Raw genomic sequence first — 18,609 nt, 5'->3', positions numbered from 1 at the left:
TCCATTCTATAAAGGGGCCGAGAGACCAGAGCACTAACATGCAATTTGAGAAGGGAATAAGAGAGATCAGGCAGAAGGGATGATGGAAAAAGAACTCCAACTGTCAAATTTGACGCCGGGACGACTTTAACTGTCTTCGTGCCTGGTGCCTGGTGCCTGAATTCCCGGAAATGGTGTGGGCTTCCCATTCCTAAGATCGAGGCAAGGGGTGGGCTTAGGAATCCGAATGGAGGCCTCATGTCATGAAAGGGTGCCGCAAGGGAGGATGGTTGGGATTTCAGTCGACTCCCTCAGTTCCAATTAAAAATTCACTCCTAGTTCAAAGCGACTAGTCTAACAGTAGAAGCCCCTTAGTTTACTCGGAAATATGGCACGAGTCGCCAGCCACCTCCGACAGCCTTGGCAGTATACCTAGATTCAATGCATGTGTCGTGAAAGAAAGCAGTGTGATCCATCAGTCGATATATAAACATAATCATCCCATACTTTTCTTTTCTTCATAGCTTATCGGTTCACTGAACTATGCAGATATGTGTGTCGTCTCGAGTCAAAATATGAACCCATCCAATTTTGATATCGTCAACCGTCCAACGCCTGAACAACCTGAGCCCAGTCGCCGTCACCATACGCCCCAGGCACACTGTCTCCATCGAAAAGACTAGCGAGCACCACGCGATCTGATTGTTCGCCTTCCCAAGGCTGTCTGCCATGCTGAGCAATGACGTTGTCGAACACGAGAATGTCTCCTTGTTGCCACTTGTGGAGTACTCGGATCTCATCTGTGATCTTCGCTAAATGTTCGAGATACTTGTCCGGAATCGACGTGCCGTCGCCATAGAGCTGTTTGGTAACTTCCTTTCTGGCCCCATTTCCTCCTTGAGAGTTCTTCCAGTAGGCGGCTAGTCCAGTGAAGAGCGTCGGAAGTCCCGTGCTTGGCTGAGTACGAATCGCGGGCAACCTATGCGTCAGGATCACACCGTCGTCTATCCATTCCCACGTCGTATGTTTGCCTCTTCCATATCTGGCAATTTGCGCCTCAATCTTCTCGCGCTGTATGGTTACACTATCGCCGTCCAAGAAGTCTTTCCCAAAAGCTTGTTTAAGGGTTGAACCTCCTGTATATTGCTTGTCGAACTTGTAGGTCACTCTGCTTAGAATGCCCTTCTCCGTCAATTCCTGGATAAAATCCGGGATTTCATCCTTGGCTCGTTGAAAGAGCTCCAGTGATGAAGAAATGGGGGTCTCGCCCCCTTTGGAGGGCGCCTTGTGGTTATAGAAGAAAACGTATTCGGGCGCATGTGGGACCTGGGGGGACTCGTTGTGGTTATAGATGAGGACATCTTTTGGGCTTTCGTTCGCAGGTGCCACATTTGGGGCCAGCAATGGTCTATCGACTACAATGCCGATGATTTCGTGTGGTTTGTATCCGAAAGCGTGTGCGAACTTGCTGAAATCCTCAGCGCCATGAATTGGCAAATCTCTGAATAAAAGCGCCCCATGAATGGCGAGTTTCTTGGTAAGTTCGCCCTGGCTCTGAAGAGATTCTACAGCATGGACGACCTCATGCAACTGAACATCTTCGTGTCGACTGGAAAGCCTCAACGCCAGGGGTGTCACAGCGCCGGTGGGATGGGGTTCGCCCAGAAGTCGTTGATTTGTCTTGGGTAAACCGTGGAATTGTTCAAATACGATGGGGAGATTGAGTTGATTATTTGTTTGATGGCCTTCGGTAACATTCGATATGATTGAAGTCGTCATTGTGACTGCGTGCTTTGCGGTAAGTGTAGCAGGAAGTATTGGCTTCGATGCCGATGATCGCAATATGTGACAACGTGCAGGCACTGGATTTAGGCTGGGTTTGATCGAAGCGCCCGCGAAGTAATATTGGCTGAGCGGGAACTTATATACCTATCTGGGGAAGTTCTAGCATGTGCTTTTGATGCGTTCGAAGCTAAAATCACGTTATTTTGGGCTTCATGCCAATTGGCGAGAGTTGCATCGATACCTCTGCCCGTTTATGAATACCCGCGTCCTCCGATAGGATTGGTTCATTGTAGTTGAGATTGAATGCAAAGGAAGGTAGGTTCGAACACATGCTTAACTTCGGTCCTCATACATACCTTACTTACTTGAAGAGATATCGCAATATTCCGAAGACCGTATCCTAACCAAGAGAGAACGCAAATTCCTTCGTATGATGGATACATGCAATCCTTTGCTAACTCCATGTTGCTAGCATTCAGGCAATTCATTGACGGCGGAAGGGCTACGTGCCGGCTCTTTCATAGATGATCTAGAACGAACAAGTCTTCCTAACGAGTAAAGAGTCGAATTGACTGCTTCCGACTGTCCCCGATGCGGGGTCTGGGTCACCGTTCGTAACGTCCAAGAGATTGGTGCAGGACTGTCGATCGGTGCGACGTTGGGACGAAACTTGAGCACGTAATTCGTGACCCTGCAAGCGACTCTCATGCGGTGGGAATTTTACAGGCACGGATTCGAGTCGTATCTTGAGTCCCTAAGTGAAGTGAGAAGTTCCCTCAGAAGGTTCTGGTTTAACGCCAGCCCATAAAGGTTGGCCCTCCAGTAACTGCAACCATCAAGGTCTTCGAAGAGGTGGCCTTGTCTCGCTGCCGTCAAGCCTTTTCAACCCATCATCAAGCATATTCGAGTCAAAATTCGACCACCATACCAGTCAACAACGTAGCCAGTAATGTCTTTTGAACCATCAGTCGTCCAGAAGGGAGTGGTCGAGGTCGCCGGCCTCCGCCAACCAGAAATCGAGCCCGGCAACGAGCCGCCGTCTCCGTCGCAACCCATACCGTTTCTGAGGAGTACTCTCTTTCAGATACTCATCGTGGGTCTCTGTGTGCTTTCTGTGCACCGGGAATATGGAGTGCTATGAATGGACTCGGCGTCGGCGGTTCACAGAGTTCAGATCTGGTCAACGCAGCGAATGCTCTCCTTTACGCCTTTATGACGTTGACTTGCTTCGCCGGCCCGTTCCTTACCAACCTGATTGGATTCCGCTGGACTTTGGCAGTTGGTGCTCTTGGGTATCCCCTCTATGCAGCGGGCCTTTACGTCAACAATCGGACAGATGGAACATGGCTCATCTACTTCGGCTCGGTTGCCTGCGGCATAAGTGCTGGATTCTTCTACAGCGTCGAGGGAGCGATTGCTACGGGATATCCTGAACACCATAAACGAGGCCGTTACGTCGCGACGTGGTTCACCTTCCGCAACTTTGGCATGATTATTGGTGGCGCCATCTCGCTGGCCCTTAACCACAAGGTCAATCAGAAGGGCAAGGTTGGATACGAGCTGTACCTTGCCTTCATCGGCATACAATGTCTCGGTTTCTTCTTGGGTCTACTCCTATCCAACCCTGACAAGGTCATGCGGGATGACGGAAGTCGCATCGAAGCGCCGAGAGGGATCCATTGGCGAACAGAGCTCATCGAGATGTGGAAGCTCCTCAGAAGTCGTTCAATTCTTCTATTGACGCCTCTCTTCTGGTACTTCGGCTGGATTCAAGCATACCCCGGCACTTACCTTGCAACATACTTCAGCGTGCGCTCGAGGGCGCTGGGTGGTTTTGTTGCAGCTATTGTAAGCACTTTCTCAACATGGCTCGGAGGATCACTTGTGGATCTCCCGTGGTCCAAGAATCGCCAGACACGAGCTCTAGCAACTTATTCACTGATTGTCTGTCTCAACACTGCAACCTGGATATGGGCTGTCATCATCCAAAATGAGTATCGATTCACGCTCCCTGTCCTAGACTGGGCCTTTCAGAGCGAGTTCGGACGCGGATTTGGGCTATATATGCTGGAAAGAGCGTCTCTTGGCATGATTGAGAACTTCATCTACTGGGCAATCGGAAACCTGTCAGACTCGCCTGGTGACCAGGTTCGGTATAGCTCTTTGCTTCGTGGCATCGAGACGGCAGCGGTAGCAGTGGGGTTCGGGACCCAAGCCGTCCCAACCCCCCTCATTGCTACAGCAAGCATCAACTGCGGTCTTTGGTTTATCGCCCTGCCCTTCAGCTACTTTGCCACTCTTCAAGTTGTGGGGAAATTCGAAGAGCAGGACCGGATGCAAGACCGGATGCATGAGGCGGTGGAAATTACTATGGAACAGAAAGTCTAGGCCACGATCGACAGTTTTCAGTTGCCTGTCGAGTTCTTGGAATATGTCTTAAAAGCATGCCGATTAATGATCAGACGGAGAACGACAAGCTGGTCATGGTCTGCAGACATCGCAGTGCTTTCCGCTTTGACTTTCTCTATGTTACATCATATGGTCCATTTGCACGATACCTGGAAAATCTTTGCTCTGCAGTTTTGGGTCTTGGTCAATGATTAGGTAGCATTGAGAACATTTTGTTGCGTTTAGGTTCTAGGTTGCTGCAGGCCTCTATCCGCCTCGTCCGCAACCCATGTAAAGCACCATTTACTAGGACTGAACGCCTAGCCCATGCATGGTAGTGTGACACATCATGCACGAACAACCAGTGTGGATCGTCAAATTTCAATGTCGAACATGCAGGACTTCTTTCAACGGATATGATTGATGTATTATGATGGGTAATTGCCAACACATTTCTGAACTGTTGGATTCGTTTGCACTATGCCTTGGACACTTTTTTTATGGAAGGGGAGTGGTTGCATTCAAGGAGAACCCAGATTCAGAGCTCATCGCAACAGTTCGTAAAGTAGTCTTACGCAACGTGCAATTGGTTCACAGCAGCAGCAGCAAAGTCCCAGAGCGCAAGTTTAATTGCAATGATAAAACGTCTTGAGAGATGCTCAATATTTCTAGTAAATTCTTCAAAGCAATGGGCCCAGCCTTATGCAGCATACCCGTTGCACAAATGGTTACCCTAGCCGCATATACCTACTTAACCTCCTGCTCTACTATACCTGTGCTTCGCCTGCGGAAAGACTCCTGATTCACGAAACAAGGTACGAGGCAGTAGACAGCGCTGATCATCTGCAGGCATGCCTGTACTTGCAGCGTCACAACTCTGATTTATACCCAGTCGAAGGCTGGGCTAAGAATCAACTTTTCCCCTGATTCGCTCTTAGTCGAGCTGAGGGCGGGGAATGTTGCATTTGACAGGCGGGAGCGGCTGTAGGCGAATTTAATTATCATCCCGGGCCAGACCAACGTCTTCACTCCACCCGGATTCAGACGAACTGCATCCCCGAACGGCATCATGAAGTTGGACATTCCTTTTTTCGGGCATTTTGGAGGATCCCGTATCACTTCTCACGTTTTTAGCGGCACGAGAGTAGCCACTCCCGCCTTATGTAGCTCGTGTTAGGTGGATTTACTTACACCTCAGTTTCTCGGACTCAAAGTGGACAGCCAAGCCAATATTGCCAAGCATACCCAGGTCGTTGGCGATGAGCTCTTCTTACCGAATTGCCGAAAGCTTTACGAACCTCATCGTGTGCCTTTGGTCCGACGATGACTGTGAAATGGTCAGGTCAATGGTGAGGTGAAGTTATGCCGCAGGACTTTGCACTAACAGTGAACATGGAGGCGGAAATGCAAGAAGACTATTCATTAAGTTGATCTGTTTAGTCGAATGAGCAGCGACGACGACAATTGGACTCAGATATATAAAGTCTGCATTTGCCAGGCTTCTCAATCAGCATCTAGTCATTATAATCAACCATCTCTTCTACCTCCTACTCAAAGCAGCCTGCAGCTTCCAGCTCTTCTTCGGTCACTCAAGACTCTCACTCAATCATCGTATCGCTTTCAAAATGCAGTTCACTACCGCTCTCGTTTCGATCTTGGCCACTGCCGTCATCGCTATTCCAACCGGCAACACTGGCGGCGGCTCTGCTCCCTATGATGCTTGCTCTGGTCTTTACGACAGCCTTCAGTGCTGTGCCACCGATGTTCTGGGAGTTGCTAATCTTGACTGCGCTTCTCGTAAGTCAGAACGAAATCAGAGGGAGGTGAAGGTAACGATGCTAATAACTCTGCCAACAGCCACGACCGTGCCGACTTCGGCTAGCGACTTCAGAAGCATCTGCGCCAATCGTGGTCAACGTGCCCGCTGCTGTGTTCTTCCCGTCGTGAGTAGTACAAATCGAAGATAAATGTGTGTTTCTCGTCTTCTAACAGTTATTACCACAGCTCGGCCAGGCTGTCCTTTGCCAGACTCCTGTTGGTGTTTAGGCTTAGAGACGAGAGGAACTATCAAAGCACGATGATTTGTCAACACATCTCGGAAACCTCTACATGTCTTCTTCCGCTGCAAAACATGTAGTTAGTCGGCGTGTTGTACCGGGATCGACGGAGGGAAATTCTTGGCTCTGAGGCTGCAAGCTCCAGAGCGTCATGCTAGATTTTATAAATCAACTTCAGTCATTACCGCGTAGCCGGTCAGAGAGCTTGCTCGAAGTCATCATTCGAACCGTTGTGACGTTATGTATGGTATCTTTTGTCGCTGTCCTCTACAATGTAGCTCAAAGTGAGTCAGCCACGTGTTTCAGGCATAAAAGGGTAGACAAGAACGTGAACATGTTACTGAAGCAATTGTATGACGGTACTAACATAGTCAAAACGAAATATACTTCGCTGCTGCACTACTTCTAGCTACGCACGCGTTGCAATCTAGATAGTCTAGAATTCCTCGTCTTGCCAACTTGCCATCAAGTTGTCGCTAAGGTGGAAGAGTTACAGAGGGGAAAAAAGAAAAGTGTTGTTCAGCCCATGTGCCCCGCAACTTGTGCAATTTCTAGATCGAAGGAATATCACGCAGAACAACGACTGTTTTGCTGCATCTAAATTGGGGCGATATAAGTTGACGTTGGGTTTGTTGCCAAGACTCGTCTGATTGATGCTTGTAGAAACATTGAAGTCTGATTTCTCTGGTTCTGGCACATTTTCTGCCTTGCGGAGAAGCCTGTCTGTCCCCTGAAGCACGCATTCGACAGCACACTGGCCCCTGTGCTATGGCGTGCTAGTCCCAACTTTGACCACTACTGAAATTCAAAGTGATCCGACGCTCGGCTAAGATGGCACCGGCTGAACTATAAGTGCACATCGGACATGATTGATTGGCGCAAGAGCCTGATCCTGACAGAGCCGTTGCACTCTGAATCTCAATAGAGCTTAGATTGACCAAATGTCAACAATGAAATGGGGTAGCCCTGATTCAAGCACCGCCGTAAATAGAGACGCAACGTCATGTGGAATCTCAAAGCGAACATGAGGAAGTTTTCTTCGAAGAAAAGATCTTTCAAATACGGATCGGCCCAGCTACACACCTGCGTATGTCTGCAACTATCAACGTCTTTGTCGAAAGACGTTGCGACCAATGTGCTTGGTTTGTCCCCAATTCCCAGTCTTGTCGAAGTTGTGTTTTGCCGGACTTACCGAGACGAATGATGGACTCAACTCCAGTGTCGAGTGCCATACCCCAGGGCCTGGGTATTGACAGCCTTCTGCCGGAATGCGCGGTAACTTCCCTGACCGTCAAACCAACATAGCGCGACAGTCGCGCCAAAGTCGCGAGTCTTGAGGCGACTGCTAATGTTATGCTGCTTCTAGAATCAATGTGTCTCGACAATACTCGCATCAGTGCCTAGTGCACAAGCCGCCGTCAAATTTCTTTGCGCCGAGCAACAACTGTACGGAGTAGTCGGCTGCAGCTACCAAAACTGCTCTGTCATCGATGGACTAAGTATTTTCCTCCCCGCCTTTGACACTTTTAGCAGGATGTGTGCTGACAGAGATAGAGAGCCAAAGAATCATATTTGACATTTGTGGACTCCCAAATCGAGATAGAGGTATTTCGGCCACTGCCAGTGCCGTAGCAGGGGCTATTGTGGCTGTGTTCAGTGTTGGCGTCCGCATGTACTCTCAACTTTCACGGCTGGATTACACTGTTGGACTGGATGACTATGCCCTGATTTTCTCAATGGTATGTTTCTCTTTTCGGAAAAGACGTTGTCTCATCTGCATCTAGACTAAAAAAACATTGACCTAGTTGATGTCAGTACCTATGAGCGTAGTCGTTGTGTTCAGTAAGCAGTCCCCACCCAAAGACCGAGGAAGTAAGCCAGAGGTGGAATCTAACCTATGTTACAGCGGTCCAAAATGGCCTTGGCAAAGATATTTGGACACTTACACCGGAACAAATCAACGAGTTCTTCAAAGTAAGTGCAGTGACAGACAGTGAGGTTAGCAAAAAGGGAAGAGTCTAAGCTTACCAGACTCGCTAAGCTGTTCTACATCGGAGAGCACTTTTATGCATTCACCGTCATGTTTGCGAAGACAAACTTCCTGTTCTTCTACTTGCGCCTATTCACCGATGAAAAGTTTAGGCGTTTGACTTGGGGTGTCATATGGGCATGCGTCATATCAGCCGTCTCGTTCCTAGTTGCGACTTCAGTTCAGTGCTGGCCCATCAGCTACACCTGGACTAAGTGGGATGGAGAACACCAGGGCCGTTGTCACGATATTAATGTTCAGACTTGGGCCCATGCATCTATCAATATCGCACTTGATGTTATTGTAGTAGCGATGCCCATTTCTCAAATCGTCAGGCTCAATTGGCGATGGAGACAGAAAGTTGGGGCCGGTATGATGTTCGCTGTAGCATTGTTGTGAGTTGTGCCCTGCGAAACCTGGAAATGTGGGATTGATAAGTGCTAATCTCCATTGTAGGATCACTTTTGTCTCCATCTTGAGACTCAGCTCTATCGGAGATTTCATGAAGACTTCGAATCCGACATGTGAGTTAGTTGATTTATTGCAAACGCGAGTATTGACACTCACCAGGGGACATTGTGCCAATCTCTAACTGGTCATTCGTCGAATTAAACGGCTTCATCTTCTGTTCTTGCATGCCTGCCTTCAGAGACTATTTCCGGCGTCTATTCTTACGACGGAGACGAACAGTTCAAGGTGTCAACTCCATATTTGGTGCTAGGCCGAGAATGAGGACTATTGGGAACAGTGTCTTGCGACCGAGCGATCGGTTGCACGAACTAATTTCCGTTGACAACGATAACGATGAGCCTGGTCATTCTCTTCGGGATATTAGCCATGTGGATCTGGGAATCGGACACCTATCGACCGGTGTGTTGGCCGCTGTAAAGGATGAAAGCGAACCCAAAGCATTAGCTGCAAATCACCGAAGTCGGGATGGTGATAATAGCCAACCGGACGAGCAGCCCGAAGAACTGGATCTTGGTGACTTAAAACATTTAGCACCTTGGGTCTCGAAAGGTACATATAAACAGAATGGCGAATGCTCAGATGCTCGACTCCCGAGGAGTAGTGAGAGTCCTCAATGAAATCCTCACGACCTTCAAGCTGGGATAAGTGTAGAAAGAGAAAACCAAAGTCAGGTCAGTGTCGTGGAGGAGTTGCAGTTGTCTTGATTTGCAGATTTCGTAGAACTCCCGGGTAAAAATGTTTCGGGGATTGGCAATAACTAAAATAATTACCTATAATAATCCGGCGGATAAGGCTCATGTGCTGAATTGGAACAGTCGCCCCTATAGGAAGTTGGATGTCTCGTCAGTATGACTTCCAACAAACTTTGTACCACGAATGAAGATGGAGATATCTAAAAGCTCGGCCTCATGATGAGAAAGATGAAGGCGATTTTAAGAGAGGATGACTCAGTGCGGGATATTTGGGGATCATATCTTAGATCTGGGATGCAGACCATCGCTAGCCGGTAGTCAAGCCGGTGAGAGAAAACAACGAAAGTCGGCGAAAGGTCCCAAAGTAGGATCTTGTTTCGGAAATTGTGACTACATCCAACCTGGACTGAGGGAAAGGGTCCGTTTTAGAAAGGCACTCGAGGTGTCGGTATCCCGCTATTTAGGTGCAATGAAACGACAAGGATTGGGCCAATGCCACCTCAATGGATGACGAGCTCTTTCGGAAAGAATTCATTTACGGCTTACGGATACCGCTGGAGCTATTGCCATAGCGAAAGAAAGAAGGCTAGGGGCGGGTGGGTGACTATAGGCTCGTGAACGATTTCATTGAACTCATCGTCTACCGCTGACGTCTCCAAGCCAGCCGATAGCAAAACGCAAAAAGCCCTTAGATTGCAAATGGCTGATTGGACATCGAGGGGTGAAAACAGACTACCTCTCGCCACCAAGTACCTGTACTTAGGAGTCAAGAATCGAGGTCTTCAAGGTTAGTTATCGTAGGGCCTTCATCCAAACCTTCCCGGCGCTTGTGTAACTATCCATGTGGGCGGGACGTCGAGTTTGGAAATACGCGGCGCGATGCATGACTGCCGACTTGCCTAGCCTGGAAATGACTTGCCTACCTGAAGTCAAATAGGCAAGTCGCGCGATCTACTGCGGCTGACAAGTTTCCTTTCCTGAACAAATGCCATGCCTGAACGTGGGGTATTCTCCAAACAGGTAACTTCCCATCCGGGACGTCTTGGATAGGAAAGTTTGGTCCGATTAACTCGATCTTGGCATGCGGGGAGTGCGTGGGACTAGAGATATTCAACGTTGCCGTCTGCCGTGGGCCCCTGATCTGGACCCATCAGAAGACGCCGATTTTGTCTGACAGGGACACCTTGGGTGGCGAGATAGGCAACTTGTCGTCCTTTTTCTTTTGTCTGCCTATACTAGAGGCGCCTGAAGAGCATGAGAATGACTGTTGTGATGTTTCCGACGCTGGCACTCCGCGGAATACATATCCCGTTGCGTTTGTGTTTGATCTTGAAGTCAGCTGATTGCACCGGACCGAATGACTATTTCAAAGCTCGCTATTACAAGTGAAATGTCGTGCTGATGTGCTAGCTAGCGTGGGGAAATCGAAATATCAAGATCTTGACACCAGACCTCTGCGAACAAGTCTTCCAAGCTAGTCGATATAGCACTCGGTCATGTACGCAATTATACTTCCCTCGGCAGCTTTGCTGAGCCTCTTATTCTACTTCATCGTCTACCCCGTGGTCGAATACTTCCGAGACCCCAAAAGACTTCGTCGATTCCCAGCTTTCAAGTCTTTAGCCGGCGTGACCAATCTGGTTTTCATGCGCGAAGCTGCACTCGGCTTCCGATCCAAGACTCTCTATGAGAAGCACAAGAAACATCCGGTGCTCAGGACTGGGCCCAACTCCCTTTCGTACGGCACCGTTGATGCAATCAAGGACATCTATGGGCACGGAACCAAGTGCCTCAAGGGCGAATTTTACGAGACATTGGCTGGAACCCACTTCCACCTTGCCGATGTCGTCGATAAGGCAGACCACGCCCGGAAACGCAAGGTTCTGTCGGCGGCATACGCATTGAAGAACCTCGAGAACTGGGAACACAAAGTGGCCGACAAGACTGAGCGCTTCATTGTCGGTTGCGACAAGGCCTGCACCCAACCTCTGAAGGAGGGTCTTCGCCCAGACCCGGCCGATCTTGCTTTCGATTACCGAGCGTGGACGAACTACTTCACTCTCGACGCTATTGCCGATATTGGCCTATCTGAGAAACTGGGATTTCTAGACCAGGGCCACGATCTTGTGCGTGCCGAGCGCATGGACGGGTCCATCCACGAGGTGAACTACAGAGCCTGTCTGCACTCGACCGCCGTCGCCCAATCCATCACCGTTTGGGCTGGTGACTGGTACAAGTTCAATCATCGCCTGACGTCTCTACTTTCGCCAACTTTTCGTCGATGGTGGAACCTGAACAAGGGTTGGGACGGCATCGTCTACCATCGTGCAACCCAACGACTGAAACGCTACCAGGTTGGTGAAAAGCTAGAAGATTTCTTCCAGGCTTTGATGGAAGATAAGAACGGAACGCCCAATGGGCTAGACTGGGGTGAGATTGTCGCGGAGGTGTCCATCATGATGAATGCCGGCTCAGACACAACAGCTATTGCCATGAACAACGTCATGTACTGGCTGTTGAAGAATCCCAGATGCATGGAAAAGTTGCGCGAGGAAATTGATGCCGTTCTGGAGCCTGAAGAGATGGTTGCGCCGTACGACAAGGTCAAGCACTTGCCGTACCTTAGAGCGTGTCTTGACGAGTCTCTCCGGATAGTGCCGCCAACCACCTTTGGTCTTCCGCGACGAACTCCGCCTGAGGGGGCGTATGTTCTCGGGGATTTCATCCCTGGAGGTACGACGATTTCCATCTCGGCATACATCGTTCACAGAGATCCCAATATTTTCCCGGAACCCGAGTCCTACATCCCGGAGCGCTGGCTCGGAGACAAGGGCAAGGAACTGCAACCGTACTTTGTCAGTTTCAGTGCTGGTGCACGAGGATGTATCGGGAGGAATATCAGCTATCTGGAGCAGACGGTTTTGTTGGCAAGTGTTTTGCACAGATATAACTTCGCCTTGCCCTTCCCCGAGTGGGAACCGGAGAGGCGCGAGGCCATGAACCTGATGCCGAGTCCGATGCCTTTGAAAGTTTGGCGCAGGAACTTGAAGCAGGAAGGATGAGACAGGCAAGTCGGTTGTTAACATGTAGTCACCAATGTAGACACGACGTAGATAGGGCAAGGTTTGCAAAGAGTGTAGTGATCTGATAGTCAATGCCAAGTAAACTGAATCTCGGCCCCTTTCGCAAGTAAGTGACATAGTCGCAAGGGTTCGGTAAGTGCGAGTCGCTATTAATTAACGGGTTTATACAGAACGCTAGAACTTGCTTTGCGAGTCGTTGGTTGACTCAGATCAATCCGCCGTCCCAGCTTGTGCGCGGGCATTCAACATGGCCGCAATAGGCATCGCAGGGGGTGATGGGGAGTCTTCCCAGCCCCAGGCCTCTCTGATTTGCGACTGTCTGTTTGCCGTCAGTGTCGTTTTGCAGTGGCTAAAGGGCTGGCGCGAGGGTCTACTTACGCTGCATGAGTCGGCCACCCCAACCGCCTGTCAGTCTTGACAAGAATCTTGTACAACTCCTCTTGTTCTTTCCGGTCTGTAAAACGATCGCCCGCCATGGTGATTGCTATGCATGCGTTTCTGTTGCATCGCATCGGTCAGAAGACTGGATGATTGAGGAGGGTGTTTGCTCGTTGGTTGGTGGCACTTACACGTATGCTGGGGGTGTTCTCTCATTCGCCTGTTTACGGAGCACCAGGTAATCAGCGGATAATTTCCCTAAGTCGATGGCGTCGGTGAACCGCAAGCTTACCACTGCAAGGCCACATATCACACGAACGGTCTGTTTGAGTTCTTCCTCCATTGCCCGGAAAGCCGTACCAAGCCTCGCAACCTTGGGGTTGTGAGCAATCAAAAGCATCCGAGCCAGGTGATAGTGCTGTAATCCAGTGACAGCAGCGTCGGTGATGTACTGCTCTTCCAGCAGAAAACCAGGTTCTGGATTTGCCCACATGGCGTCGAAGTACCATGGCTTCTCTTTCCACCATACATCAAGATCCTCTCTCAATTGCGCGTAGCTCCTTACATGGTTGTCTTCCTGGCCGTAACAGTAGCTAAGACACATCGCACAGATACTTACTGCCTTGTTGGCATAATGGCAATCCACGGCATTCTCATCGCTATTACCGCGTTCCTGTATCCGCTTGATGCTAGAGAAGAAGCTATGATAGACCGGGCGGGTATGAACGAACGCCATGTATATCTCTTGCCTCAGGGCAAGCCAGAACGCGGAAAGCCGCAGACCGCTAAAGTCGGCGGCGTTTTCCTGGGCGGCCAGCAGAATTCTAGTACCCATTAGATGGGACTCGAGGGTCATGGAACCGATATCGACTTCTTCCGTAAAGCGCAGGATTACGACAGCGGCCAGGAGGTTGTCGTCTACGACGGCTGTAGAGGACGAGAGCGCCGGGATCAACGAGCGAAGGCAAATTTGATGGTATCGGTCGGCAATGACCCCATCAACGCCAATCGTTCGACTAAGACGTTTTGCGGAAGCCGAAAACATCGCGTTTAGTAGTGTCGGGCAGTAAACTGCTCTCTTCGGCACCACCTTGGCAAAGTGTCTATCGTTGTCGCACATGTCGAAGAGAGGTGCGAGGTTGTCGACGAAGTATCTGTAGAGGAAGGCTTCCTGACGGTCTTGAAGGGGCCATAGTGGTGTTTCGACGTAGGTTTTATCGTTGCCGGTGGATTTGTCTTCTAGTCGGGGATCTATCGCTTCAAAGATGTGTTGGATGTTTGGAAAGTCGAGTGTCAGATCTTCTCCAAGGTGAAGTAGGTCCCATTGTATCGAGGCTCCAGTATGACCGCTCGATGCAGACGTGTCGTCGTGATGATGGAATTCTTTGGCTGGATTCTGTATGGTATCTTGTGTCATAGAGCTCGTAATTGGTCTTGGTCGCAACTGTCTTCGTTGCTTCCTGATGCTGTCTCGGCCGTAGAGGCCGTCATGTGAGGCTTGCGATTTTCCTGCTGAGGTTCGAGAGTGAGACAGCAACTCTGGAACGGGAGACGAAGCAGCAGATAGTAAAGCAAGGTAGTCCTGCGGACTTTCATATCTCTGTGAAGTCTCTAGGTAGGTGTTTGCGCTGCCGTCGTCGGCGCCGGGCTCCCCGGTGACAGCAGCATGGATGTTGACCACATCTTCAGTCTCGTCGACAAAGCTGAAAGAGCGGTTCGTTGTTCGCACCCAGGTTTGCTTTTCCGAGAAGCTGTACTCGCTTCTGGCTGCCCCAGTCCCTCTCTCTGGCTGGACACTAATCGCAGAAGCAGGATTCAAGTCAGCTGAAGGGGCTCGGCTGAGGTATGATTACTGAACTTGGATCCACGAACCTAGGGTTCAGCGTGTGCCTAAAACGTACACTATACCCACGGGTACATTCGACTCCAGATTTTCGACAATTGGAACATGCTGATCGACTTGAATCACCTGCACGTGGTCTTGGTCAGTGACAAGCATGGGCCGCAATCAAGGAAATATTCGCCGAGTTTGAGATACGGCGCCAAAGTGCCTCAGCCACGGACAGATTCCCGGTGGGATGGTACAGATACCGGCGGGAGGTTAAGGAGCCGCAAAACGAATAATCGGGTCGCTTACATTTGAGGTGCCTAGCGTGCAGAACCGACCAAGTTGTTAGAATTAGCATTCAAGATAGCTGAGAAAGACCGCGTTTGGAAGGCTTGCGGGAACAGTCGTGGGCCGCGGGCCTTGTCAGGTCCATCTCGCCGGAATATCCAACTCGCGGAATCGAAACTCACCTTAACCTGCAGATCTACAACAGCATGCGTGTCAACAGAATTGTTCCGGACGGCATATTAAACCGCAGATGGCTCCATCGGGTAAGAACCGTGATCCTACGCGGCGCAGACATGGATATGTTCGCCGGCCCTAAGACAGACGAGGGGATGCGATGGGGTTAAGGGGAGTGACAGGATTGGAAAGAATACTGACGTTACACGGATTCGTCCGGGTCTGTACTCGGTTCATATTCTGGACCCGCCGGGTACTGGATTCGTCCAGCGTCGAGTATGTGCGCTGAGACGTGCAGTTTCCTCGGAGACAGTGGCATACAAGAAAACCGGCCGGTGGGCAGAGATTTCCTGGGCCTTGATTTGACGGTTCATAGGGGGGGAGAAAGACTCAAAATGATATTGTGTGAGAGTGGTGAGTTGGTGGCGGGGGCGCCTGGGGGACGAGAAACATAGGACGGCGACTGACGAGTACTGCTACAACGACTGCTGTCCAGGTTGGCAACTTGCATGAATGGCCTACTGACATTGGATTTAGGTAACCCGGCCAAAGCGGAAAAGTCGTTGGGTTTTGGCGGTAGGCGGAAGACATGGGAGACGATGAAGTGGACATGGATGAAAGCAGGTCAAATAGGAAACGGGAGCGAAATAAGACTGACTTGCCTATTTGAAACTGGATAGGCAACTTTCCCCCGCACGCGCCCTGCATACACCGCTAAGAACTCCACCAGCGCTGTACGGCACCGGCACTAGACTAACTCGCCCTCGTGGTGATGAGATAGAGGTTTCTACACATACCCCTAGGCTGGTTTGAACTTCCGGATGGATTCCGGGCTGGGACAAGAGTCCCGCGGGATACGACTTATCTTGTTCATGACATGAATCTGGGGAAAATCCGGGGGAGGCTTCAATCGCTGGGCTTGTCTAGACTTCGACCTGGCTTGGCACCTCTGCCGACACGGATGAAGTACCAAGGTATTTCTCGGTTTTTGCCATCCTGCGATTGGTTCGCGCATCATCGTGACCTTCCATGCCCCTTGAGGTCAGCCAACCTGCGCAGAGTAGGGTATCATTGAAGATAGCTCGCGCAGAGCTTTCTACTTTCTTACCAGCTAATTGGGCCCTCGACAAAGTCTAGCAAGGCGCCACTGATGAACCAACACCTTGCTCGGGGCAATGCTATTGCTTCACTACACGCCCTCAGTTCTTCACTCCGACTGCTGACATAAAGTCTTCACTTTACCCCAGGTCTTCCCCAGATTATCACAGCATTCTACGGAGCACTGCCCCTCAAGCCAATTGGGACCTTTCTTCTTCTCTCATAGTCACAATCGTCTCTTTTTGCCATCTCATTCAAACAAAAGACACCTCATACCTAGACTCGGTTACTTGTACGCAACGAACCGCTATCATGGAGACCAAAGACTTCAAAGAATTGGCCCAGCACAAGGAAACCGTAGCTGACGGCTCCTCTGAGATTCAAGCCAGCCTGGATGGGCTCGATTCTATCGAACAGACCCAAACGGGCAAGTTCTCGTGGCTAGTATCCATCACCGCGGCCATCGGCGGCATGCTCTTCGGCTACGATACGGGCATCATATCAGCCGTGTTAGTTTACATCGACAATGATCTCGGGCACACCCTCTCCTCGTCTGAAAAGGAACTCATCACGTCAATCACCTCCGGTGGCGCCTTCATCGGTGCCATCTTTGCGGGAGCCACGGCAGACCGCTTCGGGCGCAAGATTGCCATCTACGTCGGCAGCTTCCTGTTCACTGCCGGCGCCATCATCCAAGCTGCCGCCAACTCGTTGGCTTTGATGACCGTTGGTCGTCTGGTCGTTGGGTTTGGCGTCGGCTCCGCGGCCATGATCATTCCGATGTATGTTACAATAGTATCAAATGGGGCGAGACCCGACGGTAATGAACCCTCGCTAACATGAAAAATAGGTACATTGCCGAGCTATCCCCTGCCAAATACCGCGGTCGTATGATTGGTCTCGACAACATGTGCATCACGGGCGGCCAACTAGTCAGCTATGGCGTCGGTGCTGGCTTCGCGCACGTACAAGGCGGGTGGCGTTACATGGTTGGCGGCGGCGCGATTCCAGCCCTCATCCTGGCGTGCATGCTGCCCTTCTGCCCAGAATCGCCAAGGCAGTTGATCTATCACGGCAAGGAACAAGAGGCCGAGAAGGTTATTCGAAAGATTTTCCCAAACGGAACGGACGAGCAAGTCCGGATGAAAGTCCGTCATATCACCATCCACGTCGAGGAGGCCAAGAACATGAACGCTGGAAAGTCGCAATGGTGGGTGCTTAAGCAGCTCTATGTTGTCCCAGCGAACCTCCGCGCCCTGATCGCGGCGTGTGGACTCATGGCCATCAGCCAGCTTTCCGGCTTCAACTCACTCATGTATTTCTCGCCAACCGTAGGTTAAGTGTTCAAGTCCCTTGTTTCTTGAAAAGAGTATGGCTTAACAGCAAACCAGATTTTCTCCCTCGTTGGATTCAGTAACCCTGTGGCAGTTGGAACTATCATCGCCGGCACCAACTTCATCTTTACGCTTGTCAACCTGTTACTCGTAGACCGCGTCGGTCGTCGCAGGATTCTACTCTGCACGGTACAATTCATGGGTCTGTTCCTGGTCGTGGCCGCAGTCGCGTTCAAATGGATCCCTATCAATCATGATCTATCCCTTGGAGAGAGGGCTACGATTGGACCGCCGGCCATCATCGTTCTTGTGAGCATGGTATTCTTTGTCGCATTCTACTCCTCGGGTATCGGCAACACAGCTTGGCTGAGCAGCGAATTCTTCCCAATGGAGGTGCGCGCCATGGGCACCATGATGCTGACGATGAGCTGCTGGGGCTCCAACATTATCGTCGCCTCCACCTTCTTGACACAGATGGAAAACACCACACCATCTGGTGCGTTTGGATTTTATGCGGCCATCTGCGTGCTCGGGTGGGTCTCGATTTATTTCTGCTACCCCGAGGTCAAGAACATGACGCTGGAGAATATTCGCGAGGTGTTCAACCACGGGTTTGGTGTAAAACGTGCCAGGGAGCTTCAGAAGCAGATGAAGGCTCATCGAAACATGGGATCGGTTTCGGAGGAAAACGTCAAGGTGTAGATAGAGCTGGGAGAGTTCGGGGCTTGCGTCTGCGGAAGGTCGAAGCGACAGTTGTTCTTGGAGTGATTGCGTTTTGAGATGGTTTAGACGGTAACGTGGTGAGTCCGAAGGTCTGATCTGTACTCATGTAAAGCCCGAAAGCTTAAAGTTAGATGGCGGATAGAAAGAATAAAGGCTAGCCACCCACCTACCGATGGATAAAGTCAAAATATCTACCCATCTCTTGACTTATTGGCCCATCTCTTGACTTATTGGACAGGGCCTTGGACCAAATTAGAATTAACGAAAGTTTTCGCGACGGTATGGTCTCCAGTGGTATTTTA

General features: G+C 50.4%; 8 protein-coding genes across 8 annotated transcripts; 6 read left to right on the top strand and 2 right to left on the bottom strand.

The window, feature by feature from the left end:
- Nucleotides 1-579: 579 nt before the first annotated feature.
- Nucleotides 580-1,758, bottom strand: BDZ83DRAFT_584367 (uncharacterized protein; the record flags this gene model as incomplete). Its single annotated transcript, XM_060505752.1, has 1 exon — nucleotides 580-1,758. One exon carries the CDS (start codon nucleotides 1,756-1,758, stop codon nucleotides 580-582), a length of 1,179 nt encoding a protein of 392 aa, XP_060361891.1.
- An 897-nt stretch (nucleotides 1,759-2,655) lies between these two features.
- On the top strand, nucleotides 2,656-4,367 carry BDZ83DRAFT_443903 (DUF895 domain membrane protein). The gene has a single exon (XM_060503131.1). It carries the CDS (start codon nucleotides 2,902-2,904, stop codon nucleotides 4,150-4,152), a length of 1,251 nt encoding a protein of 416 aa, XP_060361890.1. The 5' UTR covers nucleotides 2,656-2,901; the 3' UTR covers nucleotides 4,153-4,367.
- Nucleotides 4,368-5,777: 1,410 nt separating this feature from the next.
- BDZ83DRAFT_754881 (hydrophobin) lies at nucleotides 5,778-6,198 on the top strand (the record flags this gene model as incomplete). The annotated part of the gene is made up of 3 exons (XM_060514544.1): nucleotides 5,778-5,949; nucleotides 6,010-6,095; nucleotides 6,157-6,198. 3 exons carry the CDS (start codon nucleotides 5,778-5,780, stop codon nucleotides 6,196-6,198), a joined length of 300 nt encoding a protein of 99 aa, XP_060361889.1.
- A 2,052-nt stretch (nucleotides 6,199-8,250) lies between these two features.
- Nucleotides 8,251-8,831, top strand: BDZ83DRAFT_630869 (uncharacterized protein). The gene has a single exon (XM_060508861.1). The coding sequence runs from the start codon at nucleotides 8,290-8,292 to the stop codon at nucleotides 8,635-8,637; it is 348 nt and encodes a 115-aa protein (XP_060361888.1). The 5' UTR covers nucleotides 8,251-8,289; the 3' UTR covers nucleotides 8,638-8,831.
- BDZ83DRAFT_443803 (uncharacterized protein) lies at nucleotides 8,678-9,489 on the top strand. The gene is made up of 2 exons (XM_060503130.1): nucleotides 8,678-8,762; nucleotides 8,809-9,489. Exons 1-2 carry the CDS (start codon nucleotides 8,741-8,743, stop codon nucleotides 9,324-9,326), a joined length of 540 nt encoding a protein of 179 aa, XP_060361887.1. The 5' UTR covers nucleotides 8,678-8,740; the 3' UTR covers nucleotides 9,327-9,489.
- Nucleotides 9,490-9,936: 447 nt separating this feature from the next.
- Nucleotides 9,937-12,463, top strand: BDZ83DRAFT_784957 (cytochrome P450; the record flags this gene model as incomplete). Its single annotated transcript, XM_060515621.1, has 2 exons — nucleotides 9,937-10,188; nucleotides 10,926-12,463. Exons 1-2 carry the CDS (start codon nucleotides 10,101-10,103, stop codon nucleotides 12,461-12,463), a joined length of 1,626 nt encoding a protein of 541 aa, XP_060361886.1. The 5' UTR covers nucleotides 9,937-10,100.
- Nucleotides 12,464-12,525: 62 nt separating this feature from the next.
- Nucleotides 12,526-14,601, bottom strand: BDZ83DRAFT_743077 (uncharacterized protein). Its single transcript, XM_060513130.1, has 4 exons — nucleotides 13,155-14,601; nucleotides 13,054-13,082; nucleotides 12,863-12,982; nucleotides 12,526-12,803 (listed from the first exon to the last, which is right to left on the bottom strand). Exons 1-4 carry the CDS (start codon nucleotides 14,277-14,279, stop codon nucleotides 12,695-12,697), a joined length of 1,383 nt encoding a protein of 460 aa, XP_060361885.1. The 5' UTR covers nucleotides 14,280-14,601; the 3' UTR covers nucleotides 12,526-12,694.
- A 1,961-nt stretch (nucleotides 14,602-16,562) lies between these two features.
- BDZ83DRAFT_584341 (general substrate transporter) lies at nucleotides 16,563-18,286 on the top strand (the record flags this gene model as incomplete). Its single annotated transcript, XM_060505748.1, has 3 exons — nucleotides 16,563-17,032; nucleotides 17,101-17,581; nucleotides 17,642-18,286. 3 exons carry the CDS (start codon nucleotides 16,563-16,565, stop codon nucleotides 18,284-18,286), a joined length of 1,596 nt encoding a protein of 531 aa, XP_060361884.1.
- Between the last annotated feature and the right edge of the window lie 323 nt (nucleotides 18,287-18,609).

Source organism: Colletotrichum acutatum (genome assembly GCF_030867785.1).
Source record: "Colletotrichum acutatum strain CBS 112980 chromosome Unknown BDZ83scaffold_89, whole genome shotgun sequence".
In the NCBI taxonomy this organism is placed as follows: domain Eukaryota; kingdom Fungi; phylum Ascomycota; class Sordariomycetes; order Glomerellales; family Glomerellaceae; genus Colletotrichum; species Colletotrichum acutatum.
This window is presented reverse-complemented; position numbering and strand designations above follow the sequence as displayed.